At 37.3% G+C, this 21090-nt stretch overlaps 1 protein-coding gene across 3 annotated transcripts in view; it reads right to left on the reverse strand.

Annotated features, from left to right (window-relative positions):
* Positions 1-21090, reverse strand: part of LOC132391212 (sister chromatid cohesion protein PDS5 homolog B-like) — a 278188-nt gene that overhangs the window by 34582 nt on the left and 222516 nt on the right. For all 3 annotated transcript variants that reach the window (XR_009511122.1, XM_059964116.1, XM_059964115.1), the window contains 6 exons: positions 14737-14873; positions 10856-10979; positions 8901-9105; positions 7237-7351; positions 3706-3838; positions 2093-2212 (listed from right to left, as the gene is read on the reverse strand). Coding sequence is in view for 2 of the 3 variants with exons in the window: in XM_059964116.1 (XP_059820099.1) it covers positions 2093-2212; positions 3706-3838; positions 7237-7351; positions 8901-9105; positions 10856-10979; positions 14737-14873 (834 nt within the window). In the remaining variant the exon portion in view is untranslated. The remainder of the gene's footprint in view (positions 1-2092; positions 2213-3705; positions 3839-7236; positions 7352-8900; positions 9106-10855; positions 10980-14736; positions 14874-21090) is intronic.

Here is a 21090-nt window from a genome sequence, read left to right on the forward strand (position 1 = left end):
TACACTTTCCTGGATGAGTGTAACTCAAACAACAGAGGATGTCAGCTACTTTCTAAGATAAAGCAGCCTCTGTAAATGAAATCTATTCACCACACTTACGATTCAATCTCTCCTCTACTGGATTATTGCAGGTGCAGTGTTTACTTCTGTTAACAATAATCTCTCCAATAGACCATTAGATAGAGGTGCAGAATTAGCCGATTTGACCCATCGAGTCTGCTCCATGATTTTATCATGGCTAATCCAATTTTCCTCAGCCTCCTATCTTCTCCCCAAATCCCTTCATGCCCTGACCAATCAAGAACCTATCAACCTCTGTCTTAAATATACATGAAGACTTGGCCTCCACAGCAGCCTGTGAAAAAGAATTCCACAAACTCACAACCCTCTGGCTAAAGAAATTTCTTCTCATCTCTGTTCCAAAAGGACGTCCCTCTATTATGAAGCTGTGTTCTCTGGTCTTAGGTTCTCCCAGCACAGGAAACATCTTTTTCACATCTACTCTTAACAGGTCTTTCACCATTTGATAGGTTTCAATGAAGTCATCCCTCATTCTTCTGAATTCCAGTGAACATAGGCCCAGAGTCATCAAACACACTTCACATGACAAGCCGTACAATCCTGGAATCATTTTCGTGAATCTCCTTCGAGTCCTCTGCAGTTTCAGCATATCCTTTCTAAGATAAGGGGCCCAAACTGCTCACGATATTCCAAGTAAGGCATCAACAGTGATTTATAAAGTCTCAACATTACATCCTGGTTTTTATATTCTAATCCTCTTGAAATGAATGCTAACATTGCATTTGTCATCCTCACCACAGACTCAACCTGCCCCTTTTATTTCTTCCACCGAAGTGCCTGACGATACACTTCCCTACAATATATTCCATCTGCCACCTTTTTGCCCATTCTCCTGATCCAAGTCCTTCTGTAGCCTTTCTACTTCCTCAAAACTACCTGCTCCTCCACATTTCTTCATATCATCTGCAATCTTTGCAACAAAGCCATCAATTCCATCAACCAAATCACTGGCATATAATGTAGAAAAGTATCTGTCTTAACACAGACCTGGCAGCCAGTCAGAAAGGGCTCACTTTATTCCTACTCTTTGCCGCCTGCCAATCAGCACTTGCTTTATCCATGTTAAGATCTTTTCTGTAATACCATGGGCTCATAGCTTGTTAAGTAGCTTCATGTGTGGCACCTTGTTAAAGGCCTTCTGAAAATCGAAATACACCACATCCAACAATTCTCCTTTGTCTATCCTGCTTTGTTAATTCTTCAAAGAATTCCAACAGACTTTCCCTGGAGGAAACCATGCTGTCTACAGCCTAGTTTGTCAAGTGCCTCCAAATACCCTGAGAACTCATCCTTAATAATAGACTCCAATACCTTCCCAACCACCGAGATCAGATTAACTGGCCTATAGCTTCCTTTCTTCTGGCTCTCCCTTCTTGAAGGGTGGAGTGACATTTGCAATTTTCCAGTCTTTGGAAACTATTCTAGAATCTAGTGGTTCTTCAAAGATCATTACTAATGCCTCCACAATCTTTTCAGCCACCTTTTTCAGAACTCTTGAATGTACACCATCTGATCCAGGTGACTTATCCACCTTCAGACCTTTCAGTTTCCCCAGAGCCCTCTCTTTAGTTATGGTAACTTCACACACTTCATGCCTCCTGACAGCTGGAACTTCCACCATACTGTTAGTGTCTTTCACAGTGAAGACTGATACAATCTAAAGAATCATATACTATCATGAACTGGAAATATATTGGATTCCTTCACTTTTGCTCCAAATTAAATAGCTTCATGGGATCACATCAGTGAAAGGTAAGAGCTCATATGCTTTTTCACAAGAATACTTTACAGTGGGTAACACATGCCATCATGTCACTAACATTTGCATCCAAAGAATGGAGACAAGTAGTGTTTCAATCAAGTCTCAGATTTTCTAAAAATTTCTATAGATTTACCACCATGGTGACAGTGATGTACGCTATACACATTCCTTTTTCTCATGCTAAAATACAAGTAAAATATAAGACATTTTAAATAGAAATAACTCCTAAAGTAAACTGATTGTACACACCTTATCAGGATGAGTGAAATATTTAGCAGGAAGAACTGGGTCCTTGGGAGACTCCAAGCTATAAGTAGTACTTTTAGAGATGATGATGTTCATTGCAACATCACAAACTGTGTATAATTTCTAAAAACAAAGCATATTGATATGAAACTATCTTAAATTGATATTTGAAAAAATATATGAAGCGTTGAGTCACATTTAATACATTCTTTCCTATTAGAATCCTACTAGTTCTCACCAAAAACATTTTAAATCTTTACTTATGTTCTCCAAAAGGAGTTAATCAAATATATAATTTACTGATAGGTTACAATTGTGAATTATAAGTATAGTCATCTAGTGGTATGGTATTTAAGAGATTAATTAATGACCTGAATATTTAAATTCCACTAACATGGCCAGCAAATCAGTTAAATTAAGTCATTCAGGAATAAAAAGTTTAATCAGTAGCTATAAAACTATGAGTGAAGCAAACTGCTACCTTTATCTATTACACAAGATTCTAAATCCACTTCAATACAACTAACTACTCTTCAAAATAATGGAGCAAACCACTTAGTTTAAGAACAAATTGTTAAAATCTCATGAGTAAAAAAATTGAGACACAAATGTTTGCTTCAATGTATTTCATTGTGTCTCAATGCAACACTCAAATAATGCTTTCCCCTTTTATCCTCTATAACATTTATAAAAAATGAAACAGGCCAAATCATTGCTACATTGTCTTTTCCTAGTATTCAATATTCATGCTTGCCCAGAGGTCAAATTCACTTCTTGCCAGTGAATAGCTCCCAGTAAACTGTTAGCATCACAATGTAGCCTATCCTACAAATGGCAACTATGCCATGATGTTGGCAGGTGGGAGTAGGGGATAGGAGGGGGAAGAAGGGTTTGTAAGTACAGTGAATTTGATATTTGATAATCAAGCATTTCCAGAAAAAGTTTTAAAATTGATCTCTTTTTGTGAAATAATGTCACTTTTACTGAATTAAAAACATAAACACAAGTTGAAATAAGAAAAATAAATAATGGACAAGGTGGGTCTTAAGAGGCTATTTCGCTGCTGCAGGTTTCCCTGAAAAAAAAACCTAGCTTTATATTATATCAACAACCCAATTTAAACATGGGTCTGAGCTTGATGGCCTAGCCACTAGCAAAAAAGCTGGTACCAGAAGCTAAGTCCATCCAGTTCCTCATCTCAGCAACTTTTGCATTCTAATGGATTCAAAAGCAAGTTCAGAAACAGAGAAGGTCAGATTTGTGTATAACCCACTTTTTGTGCCTCTGCAATTAGCACAACAGTAAGCATAAGTATCTAAAACATATTGCTGCACTCTCTGCAGTCACATGAACATTCTCAAAGTAGCAACTAAATACCCAAAATATTAAAAGCAAAATACCATAAATGCTGGAAATCTGAAATCAATAAAAAGTAAATGCCAGGAGGTTAGGAGCATCTGTGGAGACAGAAATGCATTTTCGCCAGTTCTGGTTAAAGATCATCAACCAGACATGTAGCGCAGTTTGTTGCTCCTTAGATGCTGCCTCATCTATCGAGTATTTTCTGCATTTAGCCTCAAATATCTAAATTATCTGCACAAAATTTTTAGGCAAACCTCATTCATCTTTGGATCATCTGGTCCCTGGACATCTTTTGTCTGTTTTATATTTTCCACCATTTTCCTAATAAAGGCGTGACTGTTATTTTCATTTTTAGCCATCAGGATTTCAAGCATAAACCATAAGCATCTGGAAAAGAATATTAAAAGAGAAATTTATTTATCAGTTTAAAAATATAATTGTACAGAAATAGCAGATTTTCAATTGTACTGTTTCACTAAAATAGGCATACTTACCATTCCACTTCAATTCAGAACATTTGATGAAGCAGCCTTCAAGTATACTTGCGTAGCCAAAAAACTTTTCCCTAATGCTTTACTGTATCAATTAAATGGAGGCAGATGTATATTATCTCACACTGAGTTTCCTTTATGTCTAACAGTTTTGTTAACATGAACCTTATTCTCATTCTAGAACTCTGTATGAGGTGTGACCAAGGTGTGACCGCTGTAAACTGTTAAAAAGCTTCACTCCTCTCTTATTTCAAATTTGCATTCGATTAAAGCACAAAGCTGAGATATTCGAAGATGGGAGATATCTACCACAATAACTTCCACAATCTGCAGCTGAGTCACACAACCTATTCTCTAATATTCTAAAATCTATATATTTTTTTTTAAAGCCTGCCAGATTATGAATTCCCCACTCACATATAGCTCGCAACATGCAGAAGTGTATGGGAGACTAGTGGATGGATTTGCTGGCTGTTGAGCCTGCAGCCACACTTCTGACTTTTTAAATGCTCAGGCCACAGAACACTTCAAAAGAACAGAACTCTGCTCTAACCTAGGAAAAGTCTATAGTTTCCACTAGTGTACGAAATTTTATTTCTTTGCCATTTCAAGCTTACATACATGACTACAGATAATTAAGTACCTTCCCTATCTTGCACAAAGTTTGTGCTCAAATTCAGACCCCAATTTAAGCACTCCATTTTGTCTAATAGTTTCAAAACAAAGCCATTATTATCATTTATTCTTTCCCCAAATATTTAATATTTAAAAGACCTTTACTGTTTTCTGGATCTGAGAAAGGTTAGGTTAATGAGCTTTGTGTACAAACTCACTTATTTTAAGTGAAACTCACAATTTCAAGACAAAATTCCGCTTTCTAAAGAAAGTGGTGATTTGATTCCCACACCCTTGCCCTCAACAATAATACCAATTCTTTATAATAGACAATAGGTGCAGAAGTAGACCATTCGGCCCCTCGAGTCTGCATCGCCATTCTGAGATCATGGCTGATCATTCACTATCAATACCCAGTCCCTGCTTTGTCCCCATATCCCTTGATTCCCCTATCCATCAGATATCTATCTAGCTCCTTCTTGAAAGCATCCAGAGAATTGGCCTCCAACGTCTTCCGAGGCACTACATTCCACACCCCACAACTCTCTGGGAGAAGAAGTTCGTCCTCAACTTTGTTTTAAATAACTGACCTCTTATTCTCAATCCATGCCCTCTGGTACTGGACTCTCCCAACATCTGGAACATATTTCCTGCCTCAATCCTATCAAATCTTTTAATTATCTTATACGTTTCAATCAGAACCCCTCTCAATCTCCTCAATTCCAGTGTGTACAAGCCCAATCTCTCCAATCTCTCTGCGTAAGACAGCCCTGCCATCCCAGGAATCAACCTAGTGAATCTACGCTGCACTTCCTCAATTGCCAGAATGTCCTTCCTTAAACCTGGAGACCAAAACTGTACACAATATTCCAGGTGTGGTCTCACCAGGGCCCTGTACAAATGCAAAAGGACATCCTTGCTCTTGTATTCAATTCCCCTTGTAATAAAGGCCAACATTCCATTTGCCCTCTTCACTGCCTGTTGCACTTGCTCATTCACCTTCATTGACTGATGAACTAGGACTCCTAGGTCTCTTTGCATTTCTCCCTTATCTAACTCTACACCATTCAGACAATACTCTGCCCTCTTGTTCCTGCTTCCAAAGTGGATAACTTCACATTTATTCACATTGAATGACATCTGCCAAGTATCTGCCCACTCACCCAGCCTATCCAAGTCTCCCTGTATTCTCCTAACGTCCTCTTCGCATGTCACATTGCCACCCAGTTTAGTATCGTCAGCAAACTTGCTGATATAGTTTTCAGATGCCCTCATCTAAATCTTTGACATAAATCGTAAAGAGCTGTGGTCCCAATACAGAGCCCTGTGGTACCCCACTAGTCACCTCCAGCCAGTCAGAGAAACACCCATTCACTGCTACCCTTTGCTTTCTATCTGCCAACCAATTTTCTATCCATGTTGAAACCCTGCCCCCAATGCCATGAGCTCTGATTTTACTCACCAATCTCCTATGTGGCACCTTATCAAATGCCTTCTGAAAATCTAGGTACACTACATCCACTGGCTTACCCTCGTCTAACATCCTTGTTACACCCTCAAAAAACTCCAACAGATTAGTCAAGCATGATTTGCCCTTGGTAAATCCATGCTGGCTCGGCCTAATCCTATTACTGCCATCAAGATATGCCACTATTTCGTCTTTAATAATGGACTCAAGCATCTTCCCCATGACTGACGTTAGGCTAACAGGGCGATAGTTCTCCGTTTTCTCCTTCCCTCCCTTCTTGAAAAGTGGGATAACATTAGCCACTCTCCAATCTTCAGGAACTGATCCTGAATCTAAGGAACATGGGAAAATGATTACCAATGCATCCGCAATTTCCTGAGCCACCTCTTTTAGAACCCTTGGATGCAGACCATCTGGACCCGGGGATTTATTAGCCTTCAGTCCTATCAGTCTACTCATCACAGTTTCTTTCCAAATGTCAATCTGTTTCAATTCCTCTGATATCTTATGACCCTGGCCCATCCATACATCTGGGAGATTGCTTGTGTCCTCCCTGGTGAAGACAGATCTAAAGTACGCATTAAATTCTGTTGCCATTTCCCTGTTTCCCATAACAATTTCTCCCAATTCATTCTTCAAGGGGCCAACATTGTTCTTAACTATCTTCTTTCTCTTCACATACAATTCTCTTTACAATTTTGTTGTCAAGAATTTGGTTTAATTCTAACTGCATTCTACCTGAAAATAGAGGTGCTTTAATTTCTGATAATCTTAATGTTATATTTTCTTAAGAGACAATTATATTTAAAATATTTTTTATAAAATATTTGAAGATATCCCAAAGATGTGAAGGTTTGTCATAAATCTAAATGTATTCTATCTGTAACCACGGCAAATTCAGAAGATTAACTAAGTGAAAATGAATGCAGTTATTTCTAAAATATAAAAGTGGTAAACATCATTTCATTTCCAGAGCTGTTGATAAAAACAAAATAGACATCACAAGGGAGGAGCAACAGATGGAAGAGGGGGAAAAAAGTTATTCAATCACAAGAAAAGTGCATGAAAAATGAAAAAGGGCAAGGAAGCAACTAGGTATGAGAGAAAGTATTAAATGGTGTGTAGGACAACATGCACAGATGAAGTCTATCTCTGCAATTTTAAATTGTTTTGTAAACACAATTTTACAATAAAATTGGAAGCATACTTACTCTTTAATGTCCTTCAGCTGTTCAATATCCTGTACCTTAACGTAATCTGGATCGTGAGCAAGAAGGTGAATTGTGTATGGAACAACATACTCAGGCAACAATGATAACAACTTTTCTGCAGAAAAAAAAATTAGGATCTTAATAGAAAAACAAAAACCTATTGTAACAACAAGTCATTAGGTAACAACTTACTCAGTTAACACCAAAAAGAATTTGCTTAATTACGTCAGCAATAGCAAACTTGGATCAGTAGAAAGTGCTGCATTTTGGGAAGTTAAGCCAGGGCAGGAGTTACATAGTAGGTGGAAGGGCTTGCAGAGTGTTATAAAATAGAGAGACCTTGGGGGTCAGGGTATACATACGTAGTTCGCTGAAAGTGATGACAGAAGTAGACAGACTGGTAAAGGTGGCATTTGAAATGTTTGCCTCAATCAGTCATGGTATTTGAGTACATGGATAGAGCATCATGTTGCAACTGTATAACTCATTGGTAAGACCACACGGAGTATTGAGCACTGTTCTGGTCACCCAGATATAGAAATGATGTTATTAAGCAATAAAGGGTGCAGAAAAAATGGAGCAAAGGAGGCTGAGAGAGGATATGGAACAAGCTGCCTGAGGAAGCTGCAAAGGTAGAAATCACTACAATTTGGACAGGCCCAGGGTATGGGCCAAACAGAAGCAAATGGTATTAGCACAGAAAGGCATCTTGGTCAGCATTGATGAGTTGGACCGAAGGGCTTGTTTCCATACTGTACAATTCATATTAACTTTAGATGTCTTTCACCTCACTACAACTGGTATTTGTTTGTCAGACTTTCTGCTATTGGTATTAAATGTTAACTTACTTGGATACAATCATTCTAGTCAAAATAGGAACTCCATCTGAGATGTTACAATCTTGTTCATGTTAAAGGCCCTAACCTATTCTTACAAGCTGTATTTAAAACAAAGTTTTCCAAACTGTAAAGGCAACAAAAATTCATTAAAGGCATCCTGTAAGTGACAGATGCAGGCAATGCCACCCAGAGTACTCCCAACGTGGGACTGAGGTAACCATCACAGCACTACTTAGCTAAGCATAACCAGCAAGCAGCATTCACCAAATCAGAAAGAGCACTAACCATAGTACCACACCAAGTAAATGCATCCATTACACATCTTGAGCATTACATAACTATAAATACCACCAAACAAGTAACAATCAACTTAAAGTAACCTTTCAAGCTGTCAGTTGAATGCTCAAACACTATTATGTACAAGGCATATAATATCAATGCCAGTCAATAAAGTTGAAAAAATGGTGCAATTAATGAAATATTTGAATTATATAGTTGTTTCAAAATCACTATTTATCAATTTATAAGTTCAGTGAATACTTTGAAAAACACCTTGATCAGTTCCTTTTATTTTACTCTAGAAATCCACTGGTCTATTTTTAATCATTATATTTAATTAACTTCTCTAGTAAAACACCTATACAGACCCTATGAGTGAAGATAAAGTTAAAATAAAAGCAATTTTATTACCAAATCCACTGTGGAATTACTATTACTTCGACCCCACGGGAAAAAGATACTGCACATTCCTTTGAATAAGTAAAACTATTAGAATTTTTTTTGCTGCAATAGGTTATTTATTTCCTATAACTTGGTGAAACCTACCACTCACTGCTGCATGCTGCTTCAGATATTCCCTCCTAATATTGATATTTTTCACAAGACATTGCCTGGCATGTGCTCTTCTTTCTTTTGCTGGGTCCTTTGCACACAGTGAAAAAATAGCCATATATTCTAGTGGTAGTCGTAACTTGGCAAGTCCTTTGTTGAGCTTCTGTGCAAATAACTGCCTCACTTGATAACATTCATCCTGTAAAGAAACAAATTACTCTGAAACAGACAGAAGAAAACAGCCAACTTAAAAATTAGAAACTAAATGCTCAATCTTACATATCACAATGTGGACTCCCACATTCTTATTGGCTCACACCAGTTCGTAATGCATCGTTTTAAGCTTTCAACTTACATAAATGTCTTTTTTTTTGAAAAGCAATGTTTCACATGTACTATCCAGGTCAGTAAACCAGCTACACTTGATGCAGGTTTCACACAAAAAATTACCTTTTATATGAGGATGTTCAACAAGTACAGGTCCCAAACCAGTAACATTAAGACCATAATACATAGGAACAGAATAAGGCCATTTGGGCCATCAAGTCTGTCCCACTATTCGATCATGGCTGATTTGCTTTCTCTCTCACCCCCATTCACTCACCTTTTCCTTATAACCATAAAACACAGGATCAGAATTAGGTCATTCAGTCCATCAAGTCTACTATGGCTGATATATTATCCCCCTCAACCACATTCTCCTGCCTTCTGTCTGTAACTTTTGATTAATTAAGAACCAATCAATCTCTGCTTTAAATATATTCAATGACCTGGCCTCCACAGCTGTCCCTGACAATGAATTCCACTGATTCACCACCCTCTGGCTAAAGGAATTCCTTCTCATTGCTATTCTAAAATAACACCGTTCTAATCTGAGGCTGAGCTCAACGGTCTTAGATTCTCCCAATATTAAAAAAAAATCCTTGCGGCTTATTTTAAAACATTATCATTGTTGAATTTCATCCCACTGATATTCTAGGATTGATGACTGACCAGAAACACAACTAAACCACCACGTAAGTCTGTGACTCCAAGAGGTAGCTGACCAAGTAGTATGCAGCTAATGACCTATTCCTTACTGACATTCCAAAAGCTTTCCACCATCAGCAATGTAATCTGGGAGCACAGCTCCAACAATAAATGTTTCACTCCATCTAGTCCATTTAGCAGCCAGTTAAACTGATACCCCAACTCCAACAGCACAAGCAAACCAAGTTCCAGCTGCAAGATGTATTGGAGCAATTCAACAAGACTTACTCAAGAACACCTATATTCATCATATCTGAAAAATAACAAGATTGTGACATCAATCCAATGATCCCCTCCAAGCCACATACAAGTCTGCCTTGGAAGCACGTTGTTCTTCTTTCATTATGATTTGCTCAACAAAGTAGAAATTGTTGGTGACAGTGATGTGGAAATACTCTGGCGGTCATATCAGTACTTTCTCAAAAGCAATAAGCATGATCAACAAATGCTGACCTTACCAGGCTCATCTGCACCTTGAAATATAAAAAAACCTGAAACAGTTGCTAATTTAGCAAAAAGAAATACTAACTTTAAGTACTATGTGGTATACAGTTAATAAAGTTATACCATAATGTAAAACATGTTTTATCAGCATCCAAATGTTTAGATGAAAAATACAACTTATACACATTATACACTAAAAATATATTGCTTGCATCTCTGTAAAGCAACTATTTATATGTTAATAACTTTGTATACAACCAATAATAAAAGGAAGAAAAAATGTTGTGATTTCTCAAGATCAGTTTAAATTGAAAGTTTTCTTTCAAAATACATATTCATATCAAACCTAGCAGTCTTACCCTCAGCATGGATAGAATATTGACAGAAACATATCTGAACATATGAAGCATCTATCTGCCCAAAAAAGTTACCAAAAATAAATTAGACTAAACAAGATTTTTTTTTAAATGACTTACATTCATTACCAGTGCACATAACTGAAATTGTTCTAGAGTGATGATTTCATAGTAACATGGCTCCTGCGCTAGCTTCAAAACAGCACATCCAGCGGCTAAGCGCAGACGTGACATATCAGGCTTGCTGCACAAGAAGAAACAGGAAAACAGGCAGGTTAATTGGATAATCATTTACACTTTAAAGTCATAACATGGATTAAAAACCATACTTGTGTTTAGTTCAGTTTTACCATTAACAGGACTGATTATTTATTACTAGCCCCTTATTTCTCTAAGTTTTTAGGAAAACTTTTAAATACTATACACAAAGCACATCAGTTTTTCTTCTGCCATACTCAGTTTTAAAAATGTTTTTAAACAAGCAAGATTTCCAGGTAGCATGTGATTTTAATTTGAATAATAAAAACATAAGTTTTCATTTTAAATACCAGACTAAGACATTGTTGCAGATACAGGTTGGAAAAACCATTTAAAACTAAATTACAACTGTATAGTTAAATTCTTTTCTTAAGAGAACTTATTTTTCTTTATATTGAATTAACCATGGCAATGCTGATCATCACCTACATCCAAGATGTAATGACAGTACATTATACAAAACAAAGAGTAGAAAACCCAGACTGATAACATGGGCTCCCCATCTTCCATGCATTCAGTGATGCAAAAACATTGTTAGTAAAGTTTACAATCATAGAGTAATACCATACTTTCAAAATACAGGTCAACTCTCATTGAGCTCCTGTGAGCACAATGATGAAGCTAGAATTTAAAATAAGCCAATGCTAAGCCACATTTCCTATTTGCAAATTACACTTAATTGACTTCTCAATCTCATTAAGTAACGCTTGAACTTAAGCATAGATATACGAGTTAAGAAAAAAAGAAAAAAGCCAAATTCATTGTCTGTTATTTAGAGAGGAAAACACAAGCTTCAGATCATTTAGCCACCATTCAAGCCCATCAGGAAGGGAACCTGTCACTGGAAAACATTCTTAAACTTTTATTATGACTCATACTATACCACTAAAATCTGTTCAAAATAAAATATAGCAGAACAGAGAATAAAGAGCAGTACATCACAAAAACAAGACTTGCATCTCAAGATTCCTGTGCAGTGCTTCTAAAAATCCTCTCATTTTACTGTACATTTTTCATTTACATTTGACCTCTCAAAGAGCATGCCTTTAACCATGTCCAGATTAAATGCTATCTTTCAATTTTCTGCCTATATCTTTAACTGACTTACATTCTGCTGTATCTTTCGACGTTCTTCACTATCCAAAACTCTTGCCAATTTTTCTGCTTTCTGCAGATTTACCACGCAGATCATTTATATTCTTGTATACATAATCACAAGTACAGGTCCCAGCAATGATCGCAGCAGATCACCACCAGTCATGACCTCCAGGACAGAACATTACCTTTTATAAAAATCTTAAAACAGTAAAATAACAGCTCCTCTCCTGCTGCATCAAGTTGCAATGACAATTCACAACTGAAATGAAACTAATTTTGCATAAGGCTGAGGAAGATTAAGAAAATTTGTACTCTTTTTTAGCAATTAGTGCAACTCTATAACCTTTTAAATACCATTTTTGGTTTGAGCGTGCAAAAAAGTGGAAGCCCAACATCTATCAAATTAAGTTGAAGGCCAAAGCCAAGATTAAAACATGTCACAAGGGAATTGTATTAAGCATTTTCCTGTGCCTAAGTGAACTGTGTGGATTTAATGCCAAGACTGAACTAAAAAAAGTTCACTATTTAATCATATTCTCATATACAGAAATCTATTTCCTCTGATAAACAATGCAAAGATAGTTTGATCTTACTGATTTCAAAGCCAATTCCTTTAATCACCTCCCTTCATAAATATAGCTTTTTTTTAGTTCATTAGTCTCTACTATTTTACCAAATGAAACTACTGATTACCTTACTCATTGTTTAAGGTAGCACCGTAAAAATACATTTTCTAGGTTTGAGGTCATATACCCCATTTCTTGAATTGTGAGAAATTAAATTAAATTGCTATCTGAATTAAGACTTACCTCTACAATATAAATAATGCACAAAATCAAAAACCAAGCATCTTACTGACCATTTAGTTCCAGTTCAATTTATAGTCATTCAACTATGCACATGAATACAGCCAACCAAACGAACCAATACACCTCCAGTCCAAGGGGCACAACAGAGTGTATATATAACTCACACATACATAATACATTAAGTAATATTACCCCAAATGAATTTACAAATAACAAGGTGCATTTACAACACAAGTTAAAAAGTAATCAGTATTGCATTACTGGTGCTCCATACGTGATGAGACTTGGGTGGCAGCAGGGAGTTCAGTAGTCTTAAGGTCTGGGGGAAGAAACTGTTCCCATTCTAACAGATCTTGGCCCAAAGCTATGGTACCTCCTGCCTGAGGGTAGTGTGTCAAAGAGATTGTTGGAAGGGTGGGAGAGATTACTGATAATGCTAAGGACCCTGCGTATACAGTGCTTCAGATAAGTATCTTTGATGGCTGGATGGATGGAATAGAGACCTCAATGATCCTCTCAGCAGTCCTCACAATCCTTTGTAGGGACTTGCATTCAGAAGGCTTACAATTCCTGTACCACACAGTGATGCAGCTAGTCAGGACATTCTCAAAGGTTCTCTTGTAAAAATTGGTTAGAGTGGGGGCAGGGTGAGTCTCACTTGCCTCAATCTCCTCAGGAAGTTGAATTACTGCTCTGCTTTCTTGGTCAAAAAGGAGGTGTTGAGGGACCAGGTGAGATCATCCATTATATGTAATCCCAGAAACCTAGTGCTCCTAACTCTCTCCACGGAAGAGCAGTCAGCCTGCACCTTCCTAAGGTCCATAAACATCTCTCTGGTCTTGTCCATGTTGAAACTCAAGTTATTGTGTTTGCATTATCCTACCAGCTACTCTACCACCTCTCAGTACGTCGTCTCGTTGTCGTTGCTGAGGCCAGCCACCGTTGTGTCATCAGTGAACTTGATGATTTGGTTTGAACCGGACTTAGCAGTGCAGTCATGCATCAGTAGGGGGCTGACATGCAGCCCTGGAGAGTGCCAGTGCTCAGTGTGACGGAGCTAGAAATGTTTCTGTCAACACAAAACTGACTGTGGCCTTTCTGCCAAGGAGCCCAAGATACAGTTACAGGGCGAGGTGTTGAGACCCAACAAAGACAATTATTCTGAGGGATAATTGTATTAAAAGTCAAGCTGAAGTCAATAAACAGCACCCTGGCATATAAGGCACCTTTTTCCAGGCGAGACAGAATGGAGTGCAGTGCAAAGGCTACGGCATCATCAGTGGACTAACTTGAGCCATAAGCTAACTGGAAAGGGTCCAATGTAGCATGAGATGGGGTTTAATGTAATCCATAACCAGCCATTCAAAGCTCTTCATTATCACTGAAGTTTGTGCCACTGGGCAGTAGTCACTGAGATGGTTACTGTCACCCTTTTGGGCACCAAGATGACAGTGGCTGCCTTGAAGCCTGAGGCGACAGTAGACTGTTCCAAAGAGATATTGAACATGTCTGCTAGAATCTCTTAACTGAGCTGCACAGTTCCTCAACACCCAACCAGGTACATTATCAGACCCGGTAGCTTTAAGTAGCTTGACTCTGGTAGGGTCTTTTTCATCAGCTGCGGCCAGAGAGAGTGCCTGCTCCTCAGGGTAAGGGGCGTATTTCCTCACCGGCATATTATTCTGTGCATCAAACCAAGTGTAAAAGCTCATCAGGAAGAGAAGTGTCAATGTTATTGAAGCTCGGATTGCAAATACCCACTGTTCCTGCAAACAAAACACAAAATCTATCTGAAAAGCATATATACCATCTCAATTGATTATTATTATTACGTACCTGATTTTCCCCTGTTCTGTCAGGTCACCATCACTATGTAATATTGCAGTTAGCAGTCTCAAGGTAGAGGTCCCCGATTTATTTGCGTTGGTCCTCATTCCCATCAACCACCGTACCATCATCTTCATGGCCTGTATCTGTAAAAGAAAATGCACAACCTTAATACATTTTAGAAATAAATAAATAAATATGGCTGCGTTTCTATAATATAAATTAAAATTAATATTAAAACCTACAAATTGACCAATTGTTGCAGTTTTAATTATACTGAATTATGCATTGCATGCATATTATAATCTGTAAGGTGATAACAGAAAGAAACAGGTTAAAGAGCTACTGACAGTGAGCATATCTGCAAATATTTTAATATCTTAATGGCTCTCGCAGTCATGTATTAATTCACAGACACTGTATTGCTAATATAATATTAATGTAATCTAGAATGATAAGGATAGCAAATAGATGGTAACACCACAAACTGCAGGGGCTCCTCCAAGTTGCATGCTATCCTAACTTGGAAGTATATTGCTGGCCCTTCATCCTTGCTGGGTCCAAATCAGATCACCCACCTAATTACACTATGGGAGTACTTTTGCCAGATACCTTGGCAGTTCAGCTACCACCTTGTTAAAGGTAACTAAGAATGGATTTTAAATGCTGACATGAGGAAATCTGCAGATGCTAGAAATTCAAACAACACACACAAAATGCTGATATAACACAGCAGGCTAGGCAGCATCTATAGGGAGAAGAGATGTCGACGTTTCGAGCTGAGACTCTTCGTCAGGACAAACTGAAAGGAAAGATAGTAATTTCCCCCTCCCCCCTCTACTTCAAATCTCTTACTATCTTTCCTTTCGGTTAGTCCTGACGAAGGGTCTCGGCCCGAAACGTCGACATTGCTTCTCCCTATAGATGCTGCCTGGTCTGCTGTGTTTTAAATGCTGAGCTCTTTTGTATTGCCTGCTTCCTAAAAAAAAGTTTATGACTATTGAAAAATACTTAATTGTAATGAAATGCTAAATATTTGACAATTTAAAAACACACTTTATCCAATGTATTTTTTACTTTGAGGTGGAAGGCTCAATTACAACACCTGAAAGACTTACAATGTTTTGGCAATTGATCTCAACAAGGATTCAAATGCATTGAAATTGACTTAAAGAAACAAATCTCATCTCTATACAGTTTTGGATGAAATCCTTTAGCCAATTTGTTCTTCTTTCAGTGTACCAGACCTAAAGACGTGCAGCTCTTCTAGTTTGTTTACTACTTAACGAGATCACAGTTGCACAGTATATAAACCTTCCTTTAAAGTAAGTGCCTTGCTATTATCAAGACTACACGTCAACTACAGATTCATGGCTCTCTTGGTAACCTACCCAAGCACATTAACTCCTAGGTCTATAAAAAAAACATTTCAAGTCAACTGATTAAAATTTCTCTTCATAGTTTTCTTACTATAGGTGCGAACAGACAAAAAAACTTAGAAGATATGGATAAATACCAGAAGCAAGATGGTTAAGTACTTGAAACAAAATAAAGTACAAAGAATAATGCTAAATTTTGAATGTTCTGCTTTAAACACGAAAGAAAATATTGTCTACTTCTAGTCCAAAATCCTGATATGGTTCATGTAAACATGAGAATCATTAGTGTTTACTCTGAGCTGAAATATGCTGGATTTTGTCTAATGTAATCAGTGGACTTATACTGGTCTAGATGTAAAGGACAGAATTTGCTGGCACCAACACAGAGTTTTAATGAAATTACAGCTTATTTTATCTGTTGCTTCTGTGTTTCCCTCTACTGCTGATATAGAAGCTTCAGTTGTGAATGGACTTCAGATGGCATACTGCTGAGGCCGCAAAAACATACCAACAATCTTCAACAGGAGGAAAGCTTGGGGTGTGAAGCCTGCACTTGTCAAAGTCGCCAGGATTTTGTAATGGTTTTTAAAAACATTAAAGTCATTAATGTTCCATTCCAACATTATTTGATTAGGTAAATTAGATTAAAAGAATAAATATATTTTAAGGATTTTAAATATTAAGCAAAAAATATCTCCAAATGTGGGCACTATAAATGAAGATTCTAATCATGCAGCAGATTCCATAGATGTGAGGTGGATCATTTCAAGTGTGGCATATAGCTGGGAGTGGCAGAACACCAATCGTTTTCTTCAGGGCTGGTGTCACAGCCAACACAATCTGATCCCTGACCAATGCCATGAACTATTTTGTAAAATACTGCAAGAAACAATATGGCCATTCAATATTTTCATCCTCTCAGAATCTTAATTATTTTGTATATTTCTGTGCTCAAGTTCCTGGAATTATTTCTATTACAGCAAAGACATTCAATTATTGCCAGCACCATCAATTTTTTTTTAAATTTCCTGATGTAAGCATTCGGCAAAATCTGGATTCACCCAATGTCAATTTTTTTTTAAATAATATTTTCTTTTAAGTAGCACGTTTATGGGAGATGTCAGAGGTAAGCTTTTTTTTTGTTTACACTGAGAGTGGTAGGTGTCTGGAATGTAGTGACAGTAGAGGGTTTTACAATAGGGGTATTTAAGAGACTCTCGGATAAGAACATAAGAAATAGAAGCAAGAGTAGGCCATCTGGCCCTTCGAGCCTGCCCCGCCATTCAATAAGATCATGGCTGATCTGTCCGTAAACACAGCTCCATCTACCTGCCTTTTCCCCAATAACCCTTAATTCCCTTACTATGTAAAAATCTATCTAACTGTATCTTAAATATATTTAGTGAAGAAGTCTGAATTGCTTCCCTGTGCAAAGAATTCCAGATTCACCACTTCCTGGGAAAAACAGTTTCTCCTCATCTCCGTCCTAAACCTTCTCCCCTGAACCTTGATGCAATGTCCCCTAGTTCTAGTCTCACCCACCAATGGAAACAACTTTCCTACCTCTATCTTATCTATCCCTTTCAAAATTTTGTATGTTTCTATAAGATCCCTTCTCATTCTTCTGAATTCCAGAGAGTATAGCCCCAGGCGACTCAATCTCTCCTCACAGGTTAACCCTTTCATCCCTGGAATCAACCTGGTGAACCTCCTCTGCACTGCCCTCAAAGCCAGTATATCCTTACTCAAGTATAAACCTCCATATCCTTTCTGTAATGCGGTGACCGAGTGTCACACAATATTCTAAAAGTGGCCTAATTAAGGTTTTATACAACTGTAACATGACATGATAGAATTGAGGGTTATGTGTTATGTAGGAGGTAAGAGTTAGATAGATCATAAAATAGATCTGCAGAGGTTGGAACAATACTGTGGGCTGAAAAGCCCGTACTGTCCAATGTTCTATCTAACTGAATTGTAAGAGCAGGTTCAAGTTCCTGAGTGTCTTTCAATAGAATATTACTTCTAATGTGGTATCACAGAAATGCAACAAATAAACTCTTTTAATTGTACTTTTTCTGCTCCTATGTTATTAAGCATCAAATTTAATCAGAGGAATGCACTTCATATATGCATAAAAAATACAAATTCTTAAAATCAAAATGGCCTGGGAGCAGGATTTAAAGATCTCCTTATCTGAGGAGAGCTGGGATTCAGTTCTCAAATTGGTTAACTCAACCTCTCTTTGTGCTCGCCACTGCCTTTTACAGTTTAAGATTGTTCATAGAACCCATTTGTCTAAATCTAAACTATCTCGATTCTACCCTAGCGTTAGTCCGCTCTGTGATAAATGCAAGAGGGGCGTGGCCTCTCTCATCCATATGTACTGGTTCTGTCCTAGCTTGGAGAAATTCTGGAAAGATGTCTTCACTACGTTATCGTGTATTCTGAATCAGCACCTAGAACCAAACCCTTTAATTGCTCTGTTCGGTTTTTGGGGCGAGACAGATTTATGTCTGGGTCCGACCAAATGCCGAATATTATCCTTTGCCTCTCTCCTGGCTAGACGCTTGATCCTCCTCAGATGGAGAGATGTTGCCCCGCCCACTCATGCTCAATGGCTTAATGACATCATGGCCTGTTTGGACCTCGAAAAAATTCATTACTCAGTTCTCAAGTCAGATCTAAAGTTCCGTAAGGTCTGGGGACCTTTTATCGAGTACTTTCATAACCTTCCTCTTGACTAGGGTTTTTTTTTTCTTTTCGGTCCCTTGCTTTCAGCTCCTTTTTTTTCCTGGTAGAAGGCATTATTACCCTCTGTTGCTGAGTGTATTCACAGTCTGGGAGTTTGGCTGTCCTGACTTATACTCTCTATACTGTGTTGTGGTTGGTCTGGAGTTGCTGTTGTTTTTTTGTGTTGTGGGGCTTGGGGAGGACACTAAGCTTACTTGTCTTTAATTCAGGTGCTTTTTTTTGCTAAATTCTCTTCCTTTGTAGCATATTGTTATTGTATGCTTAATTTTGCACTGTTTTAATGTTCCTCATTGGGATTTGGGGTTTTTAATTTGTAAAATGTTTTGAAAAACTAATAAAAAAAATTTTTTAAAAAATATAAATTCTTAAACTTCCTTACAGAGATTCTTGAAGTTCCCTGAATGCCAGCCAAGAATGAGTAGAAACGTGAAGCAATTCTCCTGGGCAATCTACTCAAATACCCATTTAAACCTGATTTAGAGTTATGCTTTAATGATTTTTGTAAACTTCTGTTACGGAATATGGAAAATGTTAATAACTGACGACTTTAATCATTTGAGTTTAAGGTGTCTAAGTTTTCTCACTTTTTAAAAGTAGCTTGATTTATTTTCAATCAATTTGAATGTTAAGAAATTCAGGTCAGTACACCTGTTCAAAGATTTCTCAGCATTTTTGTAAATATGTTTGAACTGGCACCGAAATGAGTCAGAAGGCCATGCCATATCATCGGGGCCTCACAGCCAACACTGAAGCTCTCATTCTTACACCTGGGAAAATCAATGATCCATTTGAGCCTTGTCCTATTCCATTACGAATGCTCCTAATTGAGGTAACACTTACAAAATATTTTTTAAAGTTCCGTTTCAATTACGCAACATATATAGTTCTAGAAAAAACAATTCCTTCCCCAAACACAAACTTTGAAAAGTTATAACTATTCTTTTGAATCTGAATTGTAATATATACACAGTACTGAACATAAAATGATGATGCAGCATTTAAATTACAAGTATGATCCTTTAGAGAAACTGACTAAAAATCCTTATCTGCCATCCTTGGCAACATCACCACATCTTTTGCCTATCCTGCCTGGTATCTCTTCAAAAAACTCCAACATTCGTCAAGCAAGATTTCACTTTAAAGAAACCATGCTGCCTCTGACCTATTTTATCATGTGCCTCGAAATACCCCTAAACCTTATCCTTAGTAATGAACTCAAACATCTTCCCAACCATCAGTCAGGCTAATTGGCCTATAATTTCCTTTCTTCTGCCTTCCTCCCCTCTTTAAAGAGTGGAGTGACATTTGAAATTTTCCAGTCTGCTGGAACCATTTCAGTATCCAGTGATTTTCAAAAGATCACAGTACGAATCCCCAACATTTGGAGGCTTCTGCAAGAACGAGTTGCCTCTTTATAAGACTAAAAAGGATTGGGAAAGAGAGCTTAGTCTTATTATTTCTAGTGAGAATTGGGATAGAATTCTTCAATTAGTTAATACATCATCGTTATGTGCCAAACATTCATCAATACAATTTAAGGTCGTACAATAGGGCCCATATGTCCAAGGATAAATTAGCGCATTTTTACTCTCATATTAGTCCTATTTGTGATAGATGTCAATCTGAAATTGCGTCTTTAACTCATATGTTTTGGTCTTGTTCATTTTTGGAGAAATATTGGAAAGATATTTTTGATATTATTTCTGCGGTTTTGAATATTGATTTACAACCTCATCCTATTACCGCAATTTTTGGTTTACCAATGTTAGACTCACTGCATTTATCTTCTTCTGCCCGTCGAATGATTGCATTTCTAACTCTGATGGCTAGAAGATCTATATTGTTGAATTGGAAGGAAATTAATCCTCCCACTGTATTTAATTGGTTCTCTCAAACTATGTTATGTTTAAATTTAGAAAAAATTAGAAGTGGTACTTTTGAGACTTCTATTAAATTTGAAAAGTTATGGAGACCATTTATTCAACATTTTCATATGATGTAATATGACCCTGTGCCAAGTTCATTTGATTTCCCAGCTTTTAGCTCATGTATGTTGAGAGGACCGGAAGTGACGGCATTGATGAATACTTATTTTTGTGAGATATTATAAACAGCCCCCTTTTTTTTCTCTCTCTTTTTTTTGTTTCTTTTTTCTTCTATATTAGTTATTAGATTAGTAGATTAGCTAGTTTTGCATTATATATATATATTTCTTTTTCTTTCTTTTTTC

The sequence above is a fragment of the Hypanus sabinus genome, chromosome 3 (genome assembly GCF_030144855.1).
Source record: "Hypanus sabinus isolate sHypSab1 chromosome 3, sHypSab1.hap1, whole genome shotgun sequence".
Taxonomy (NCBI): Eukaryota; Metazoa; Chordata; class Chondrichthyes; order Myliobatiformes; family Dasyatidae; genus Hypanus; species Hypanus sabinus.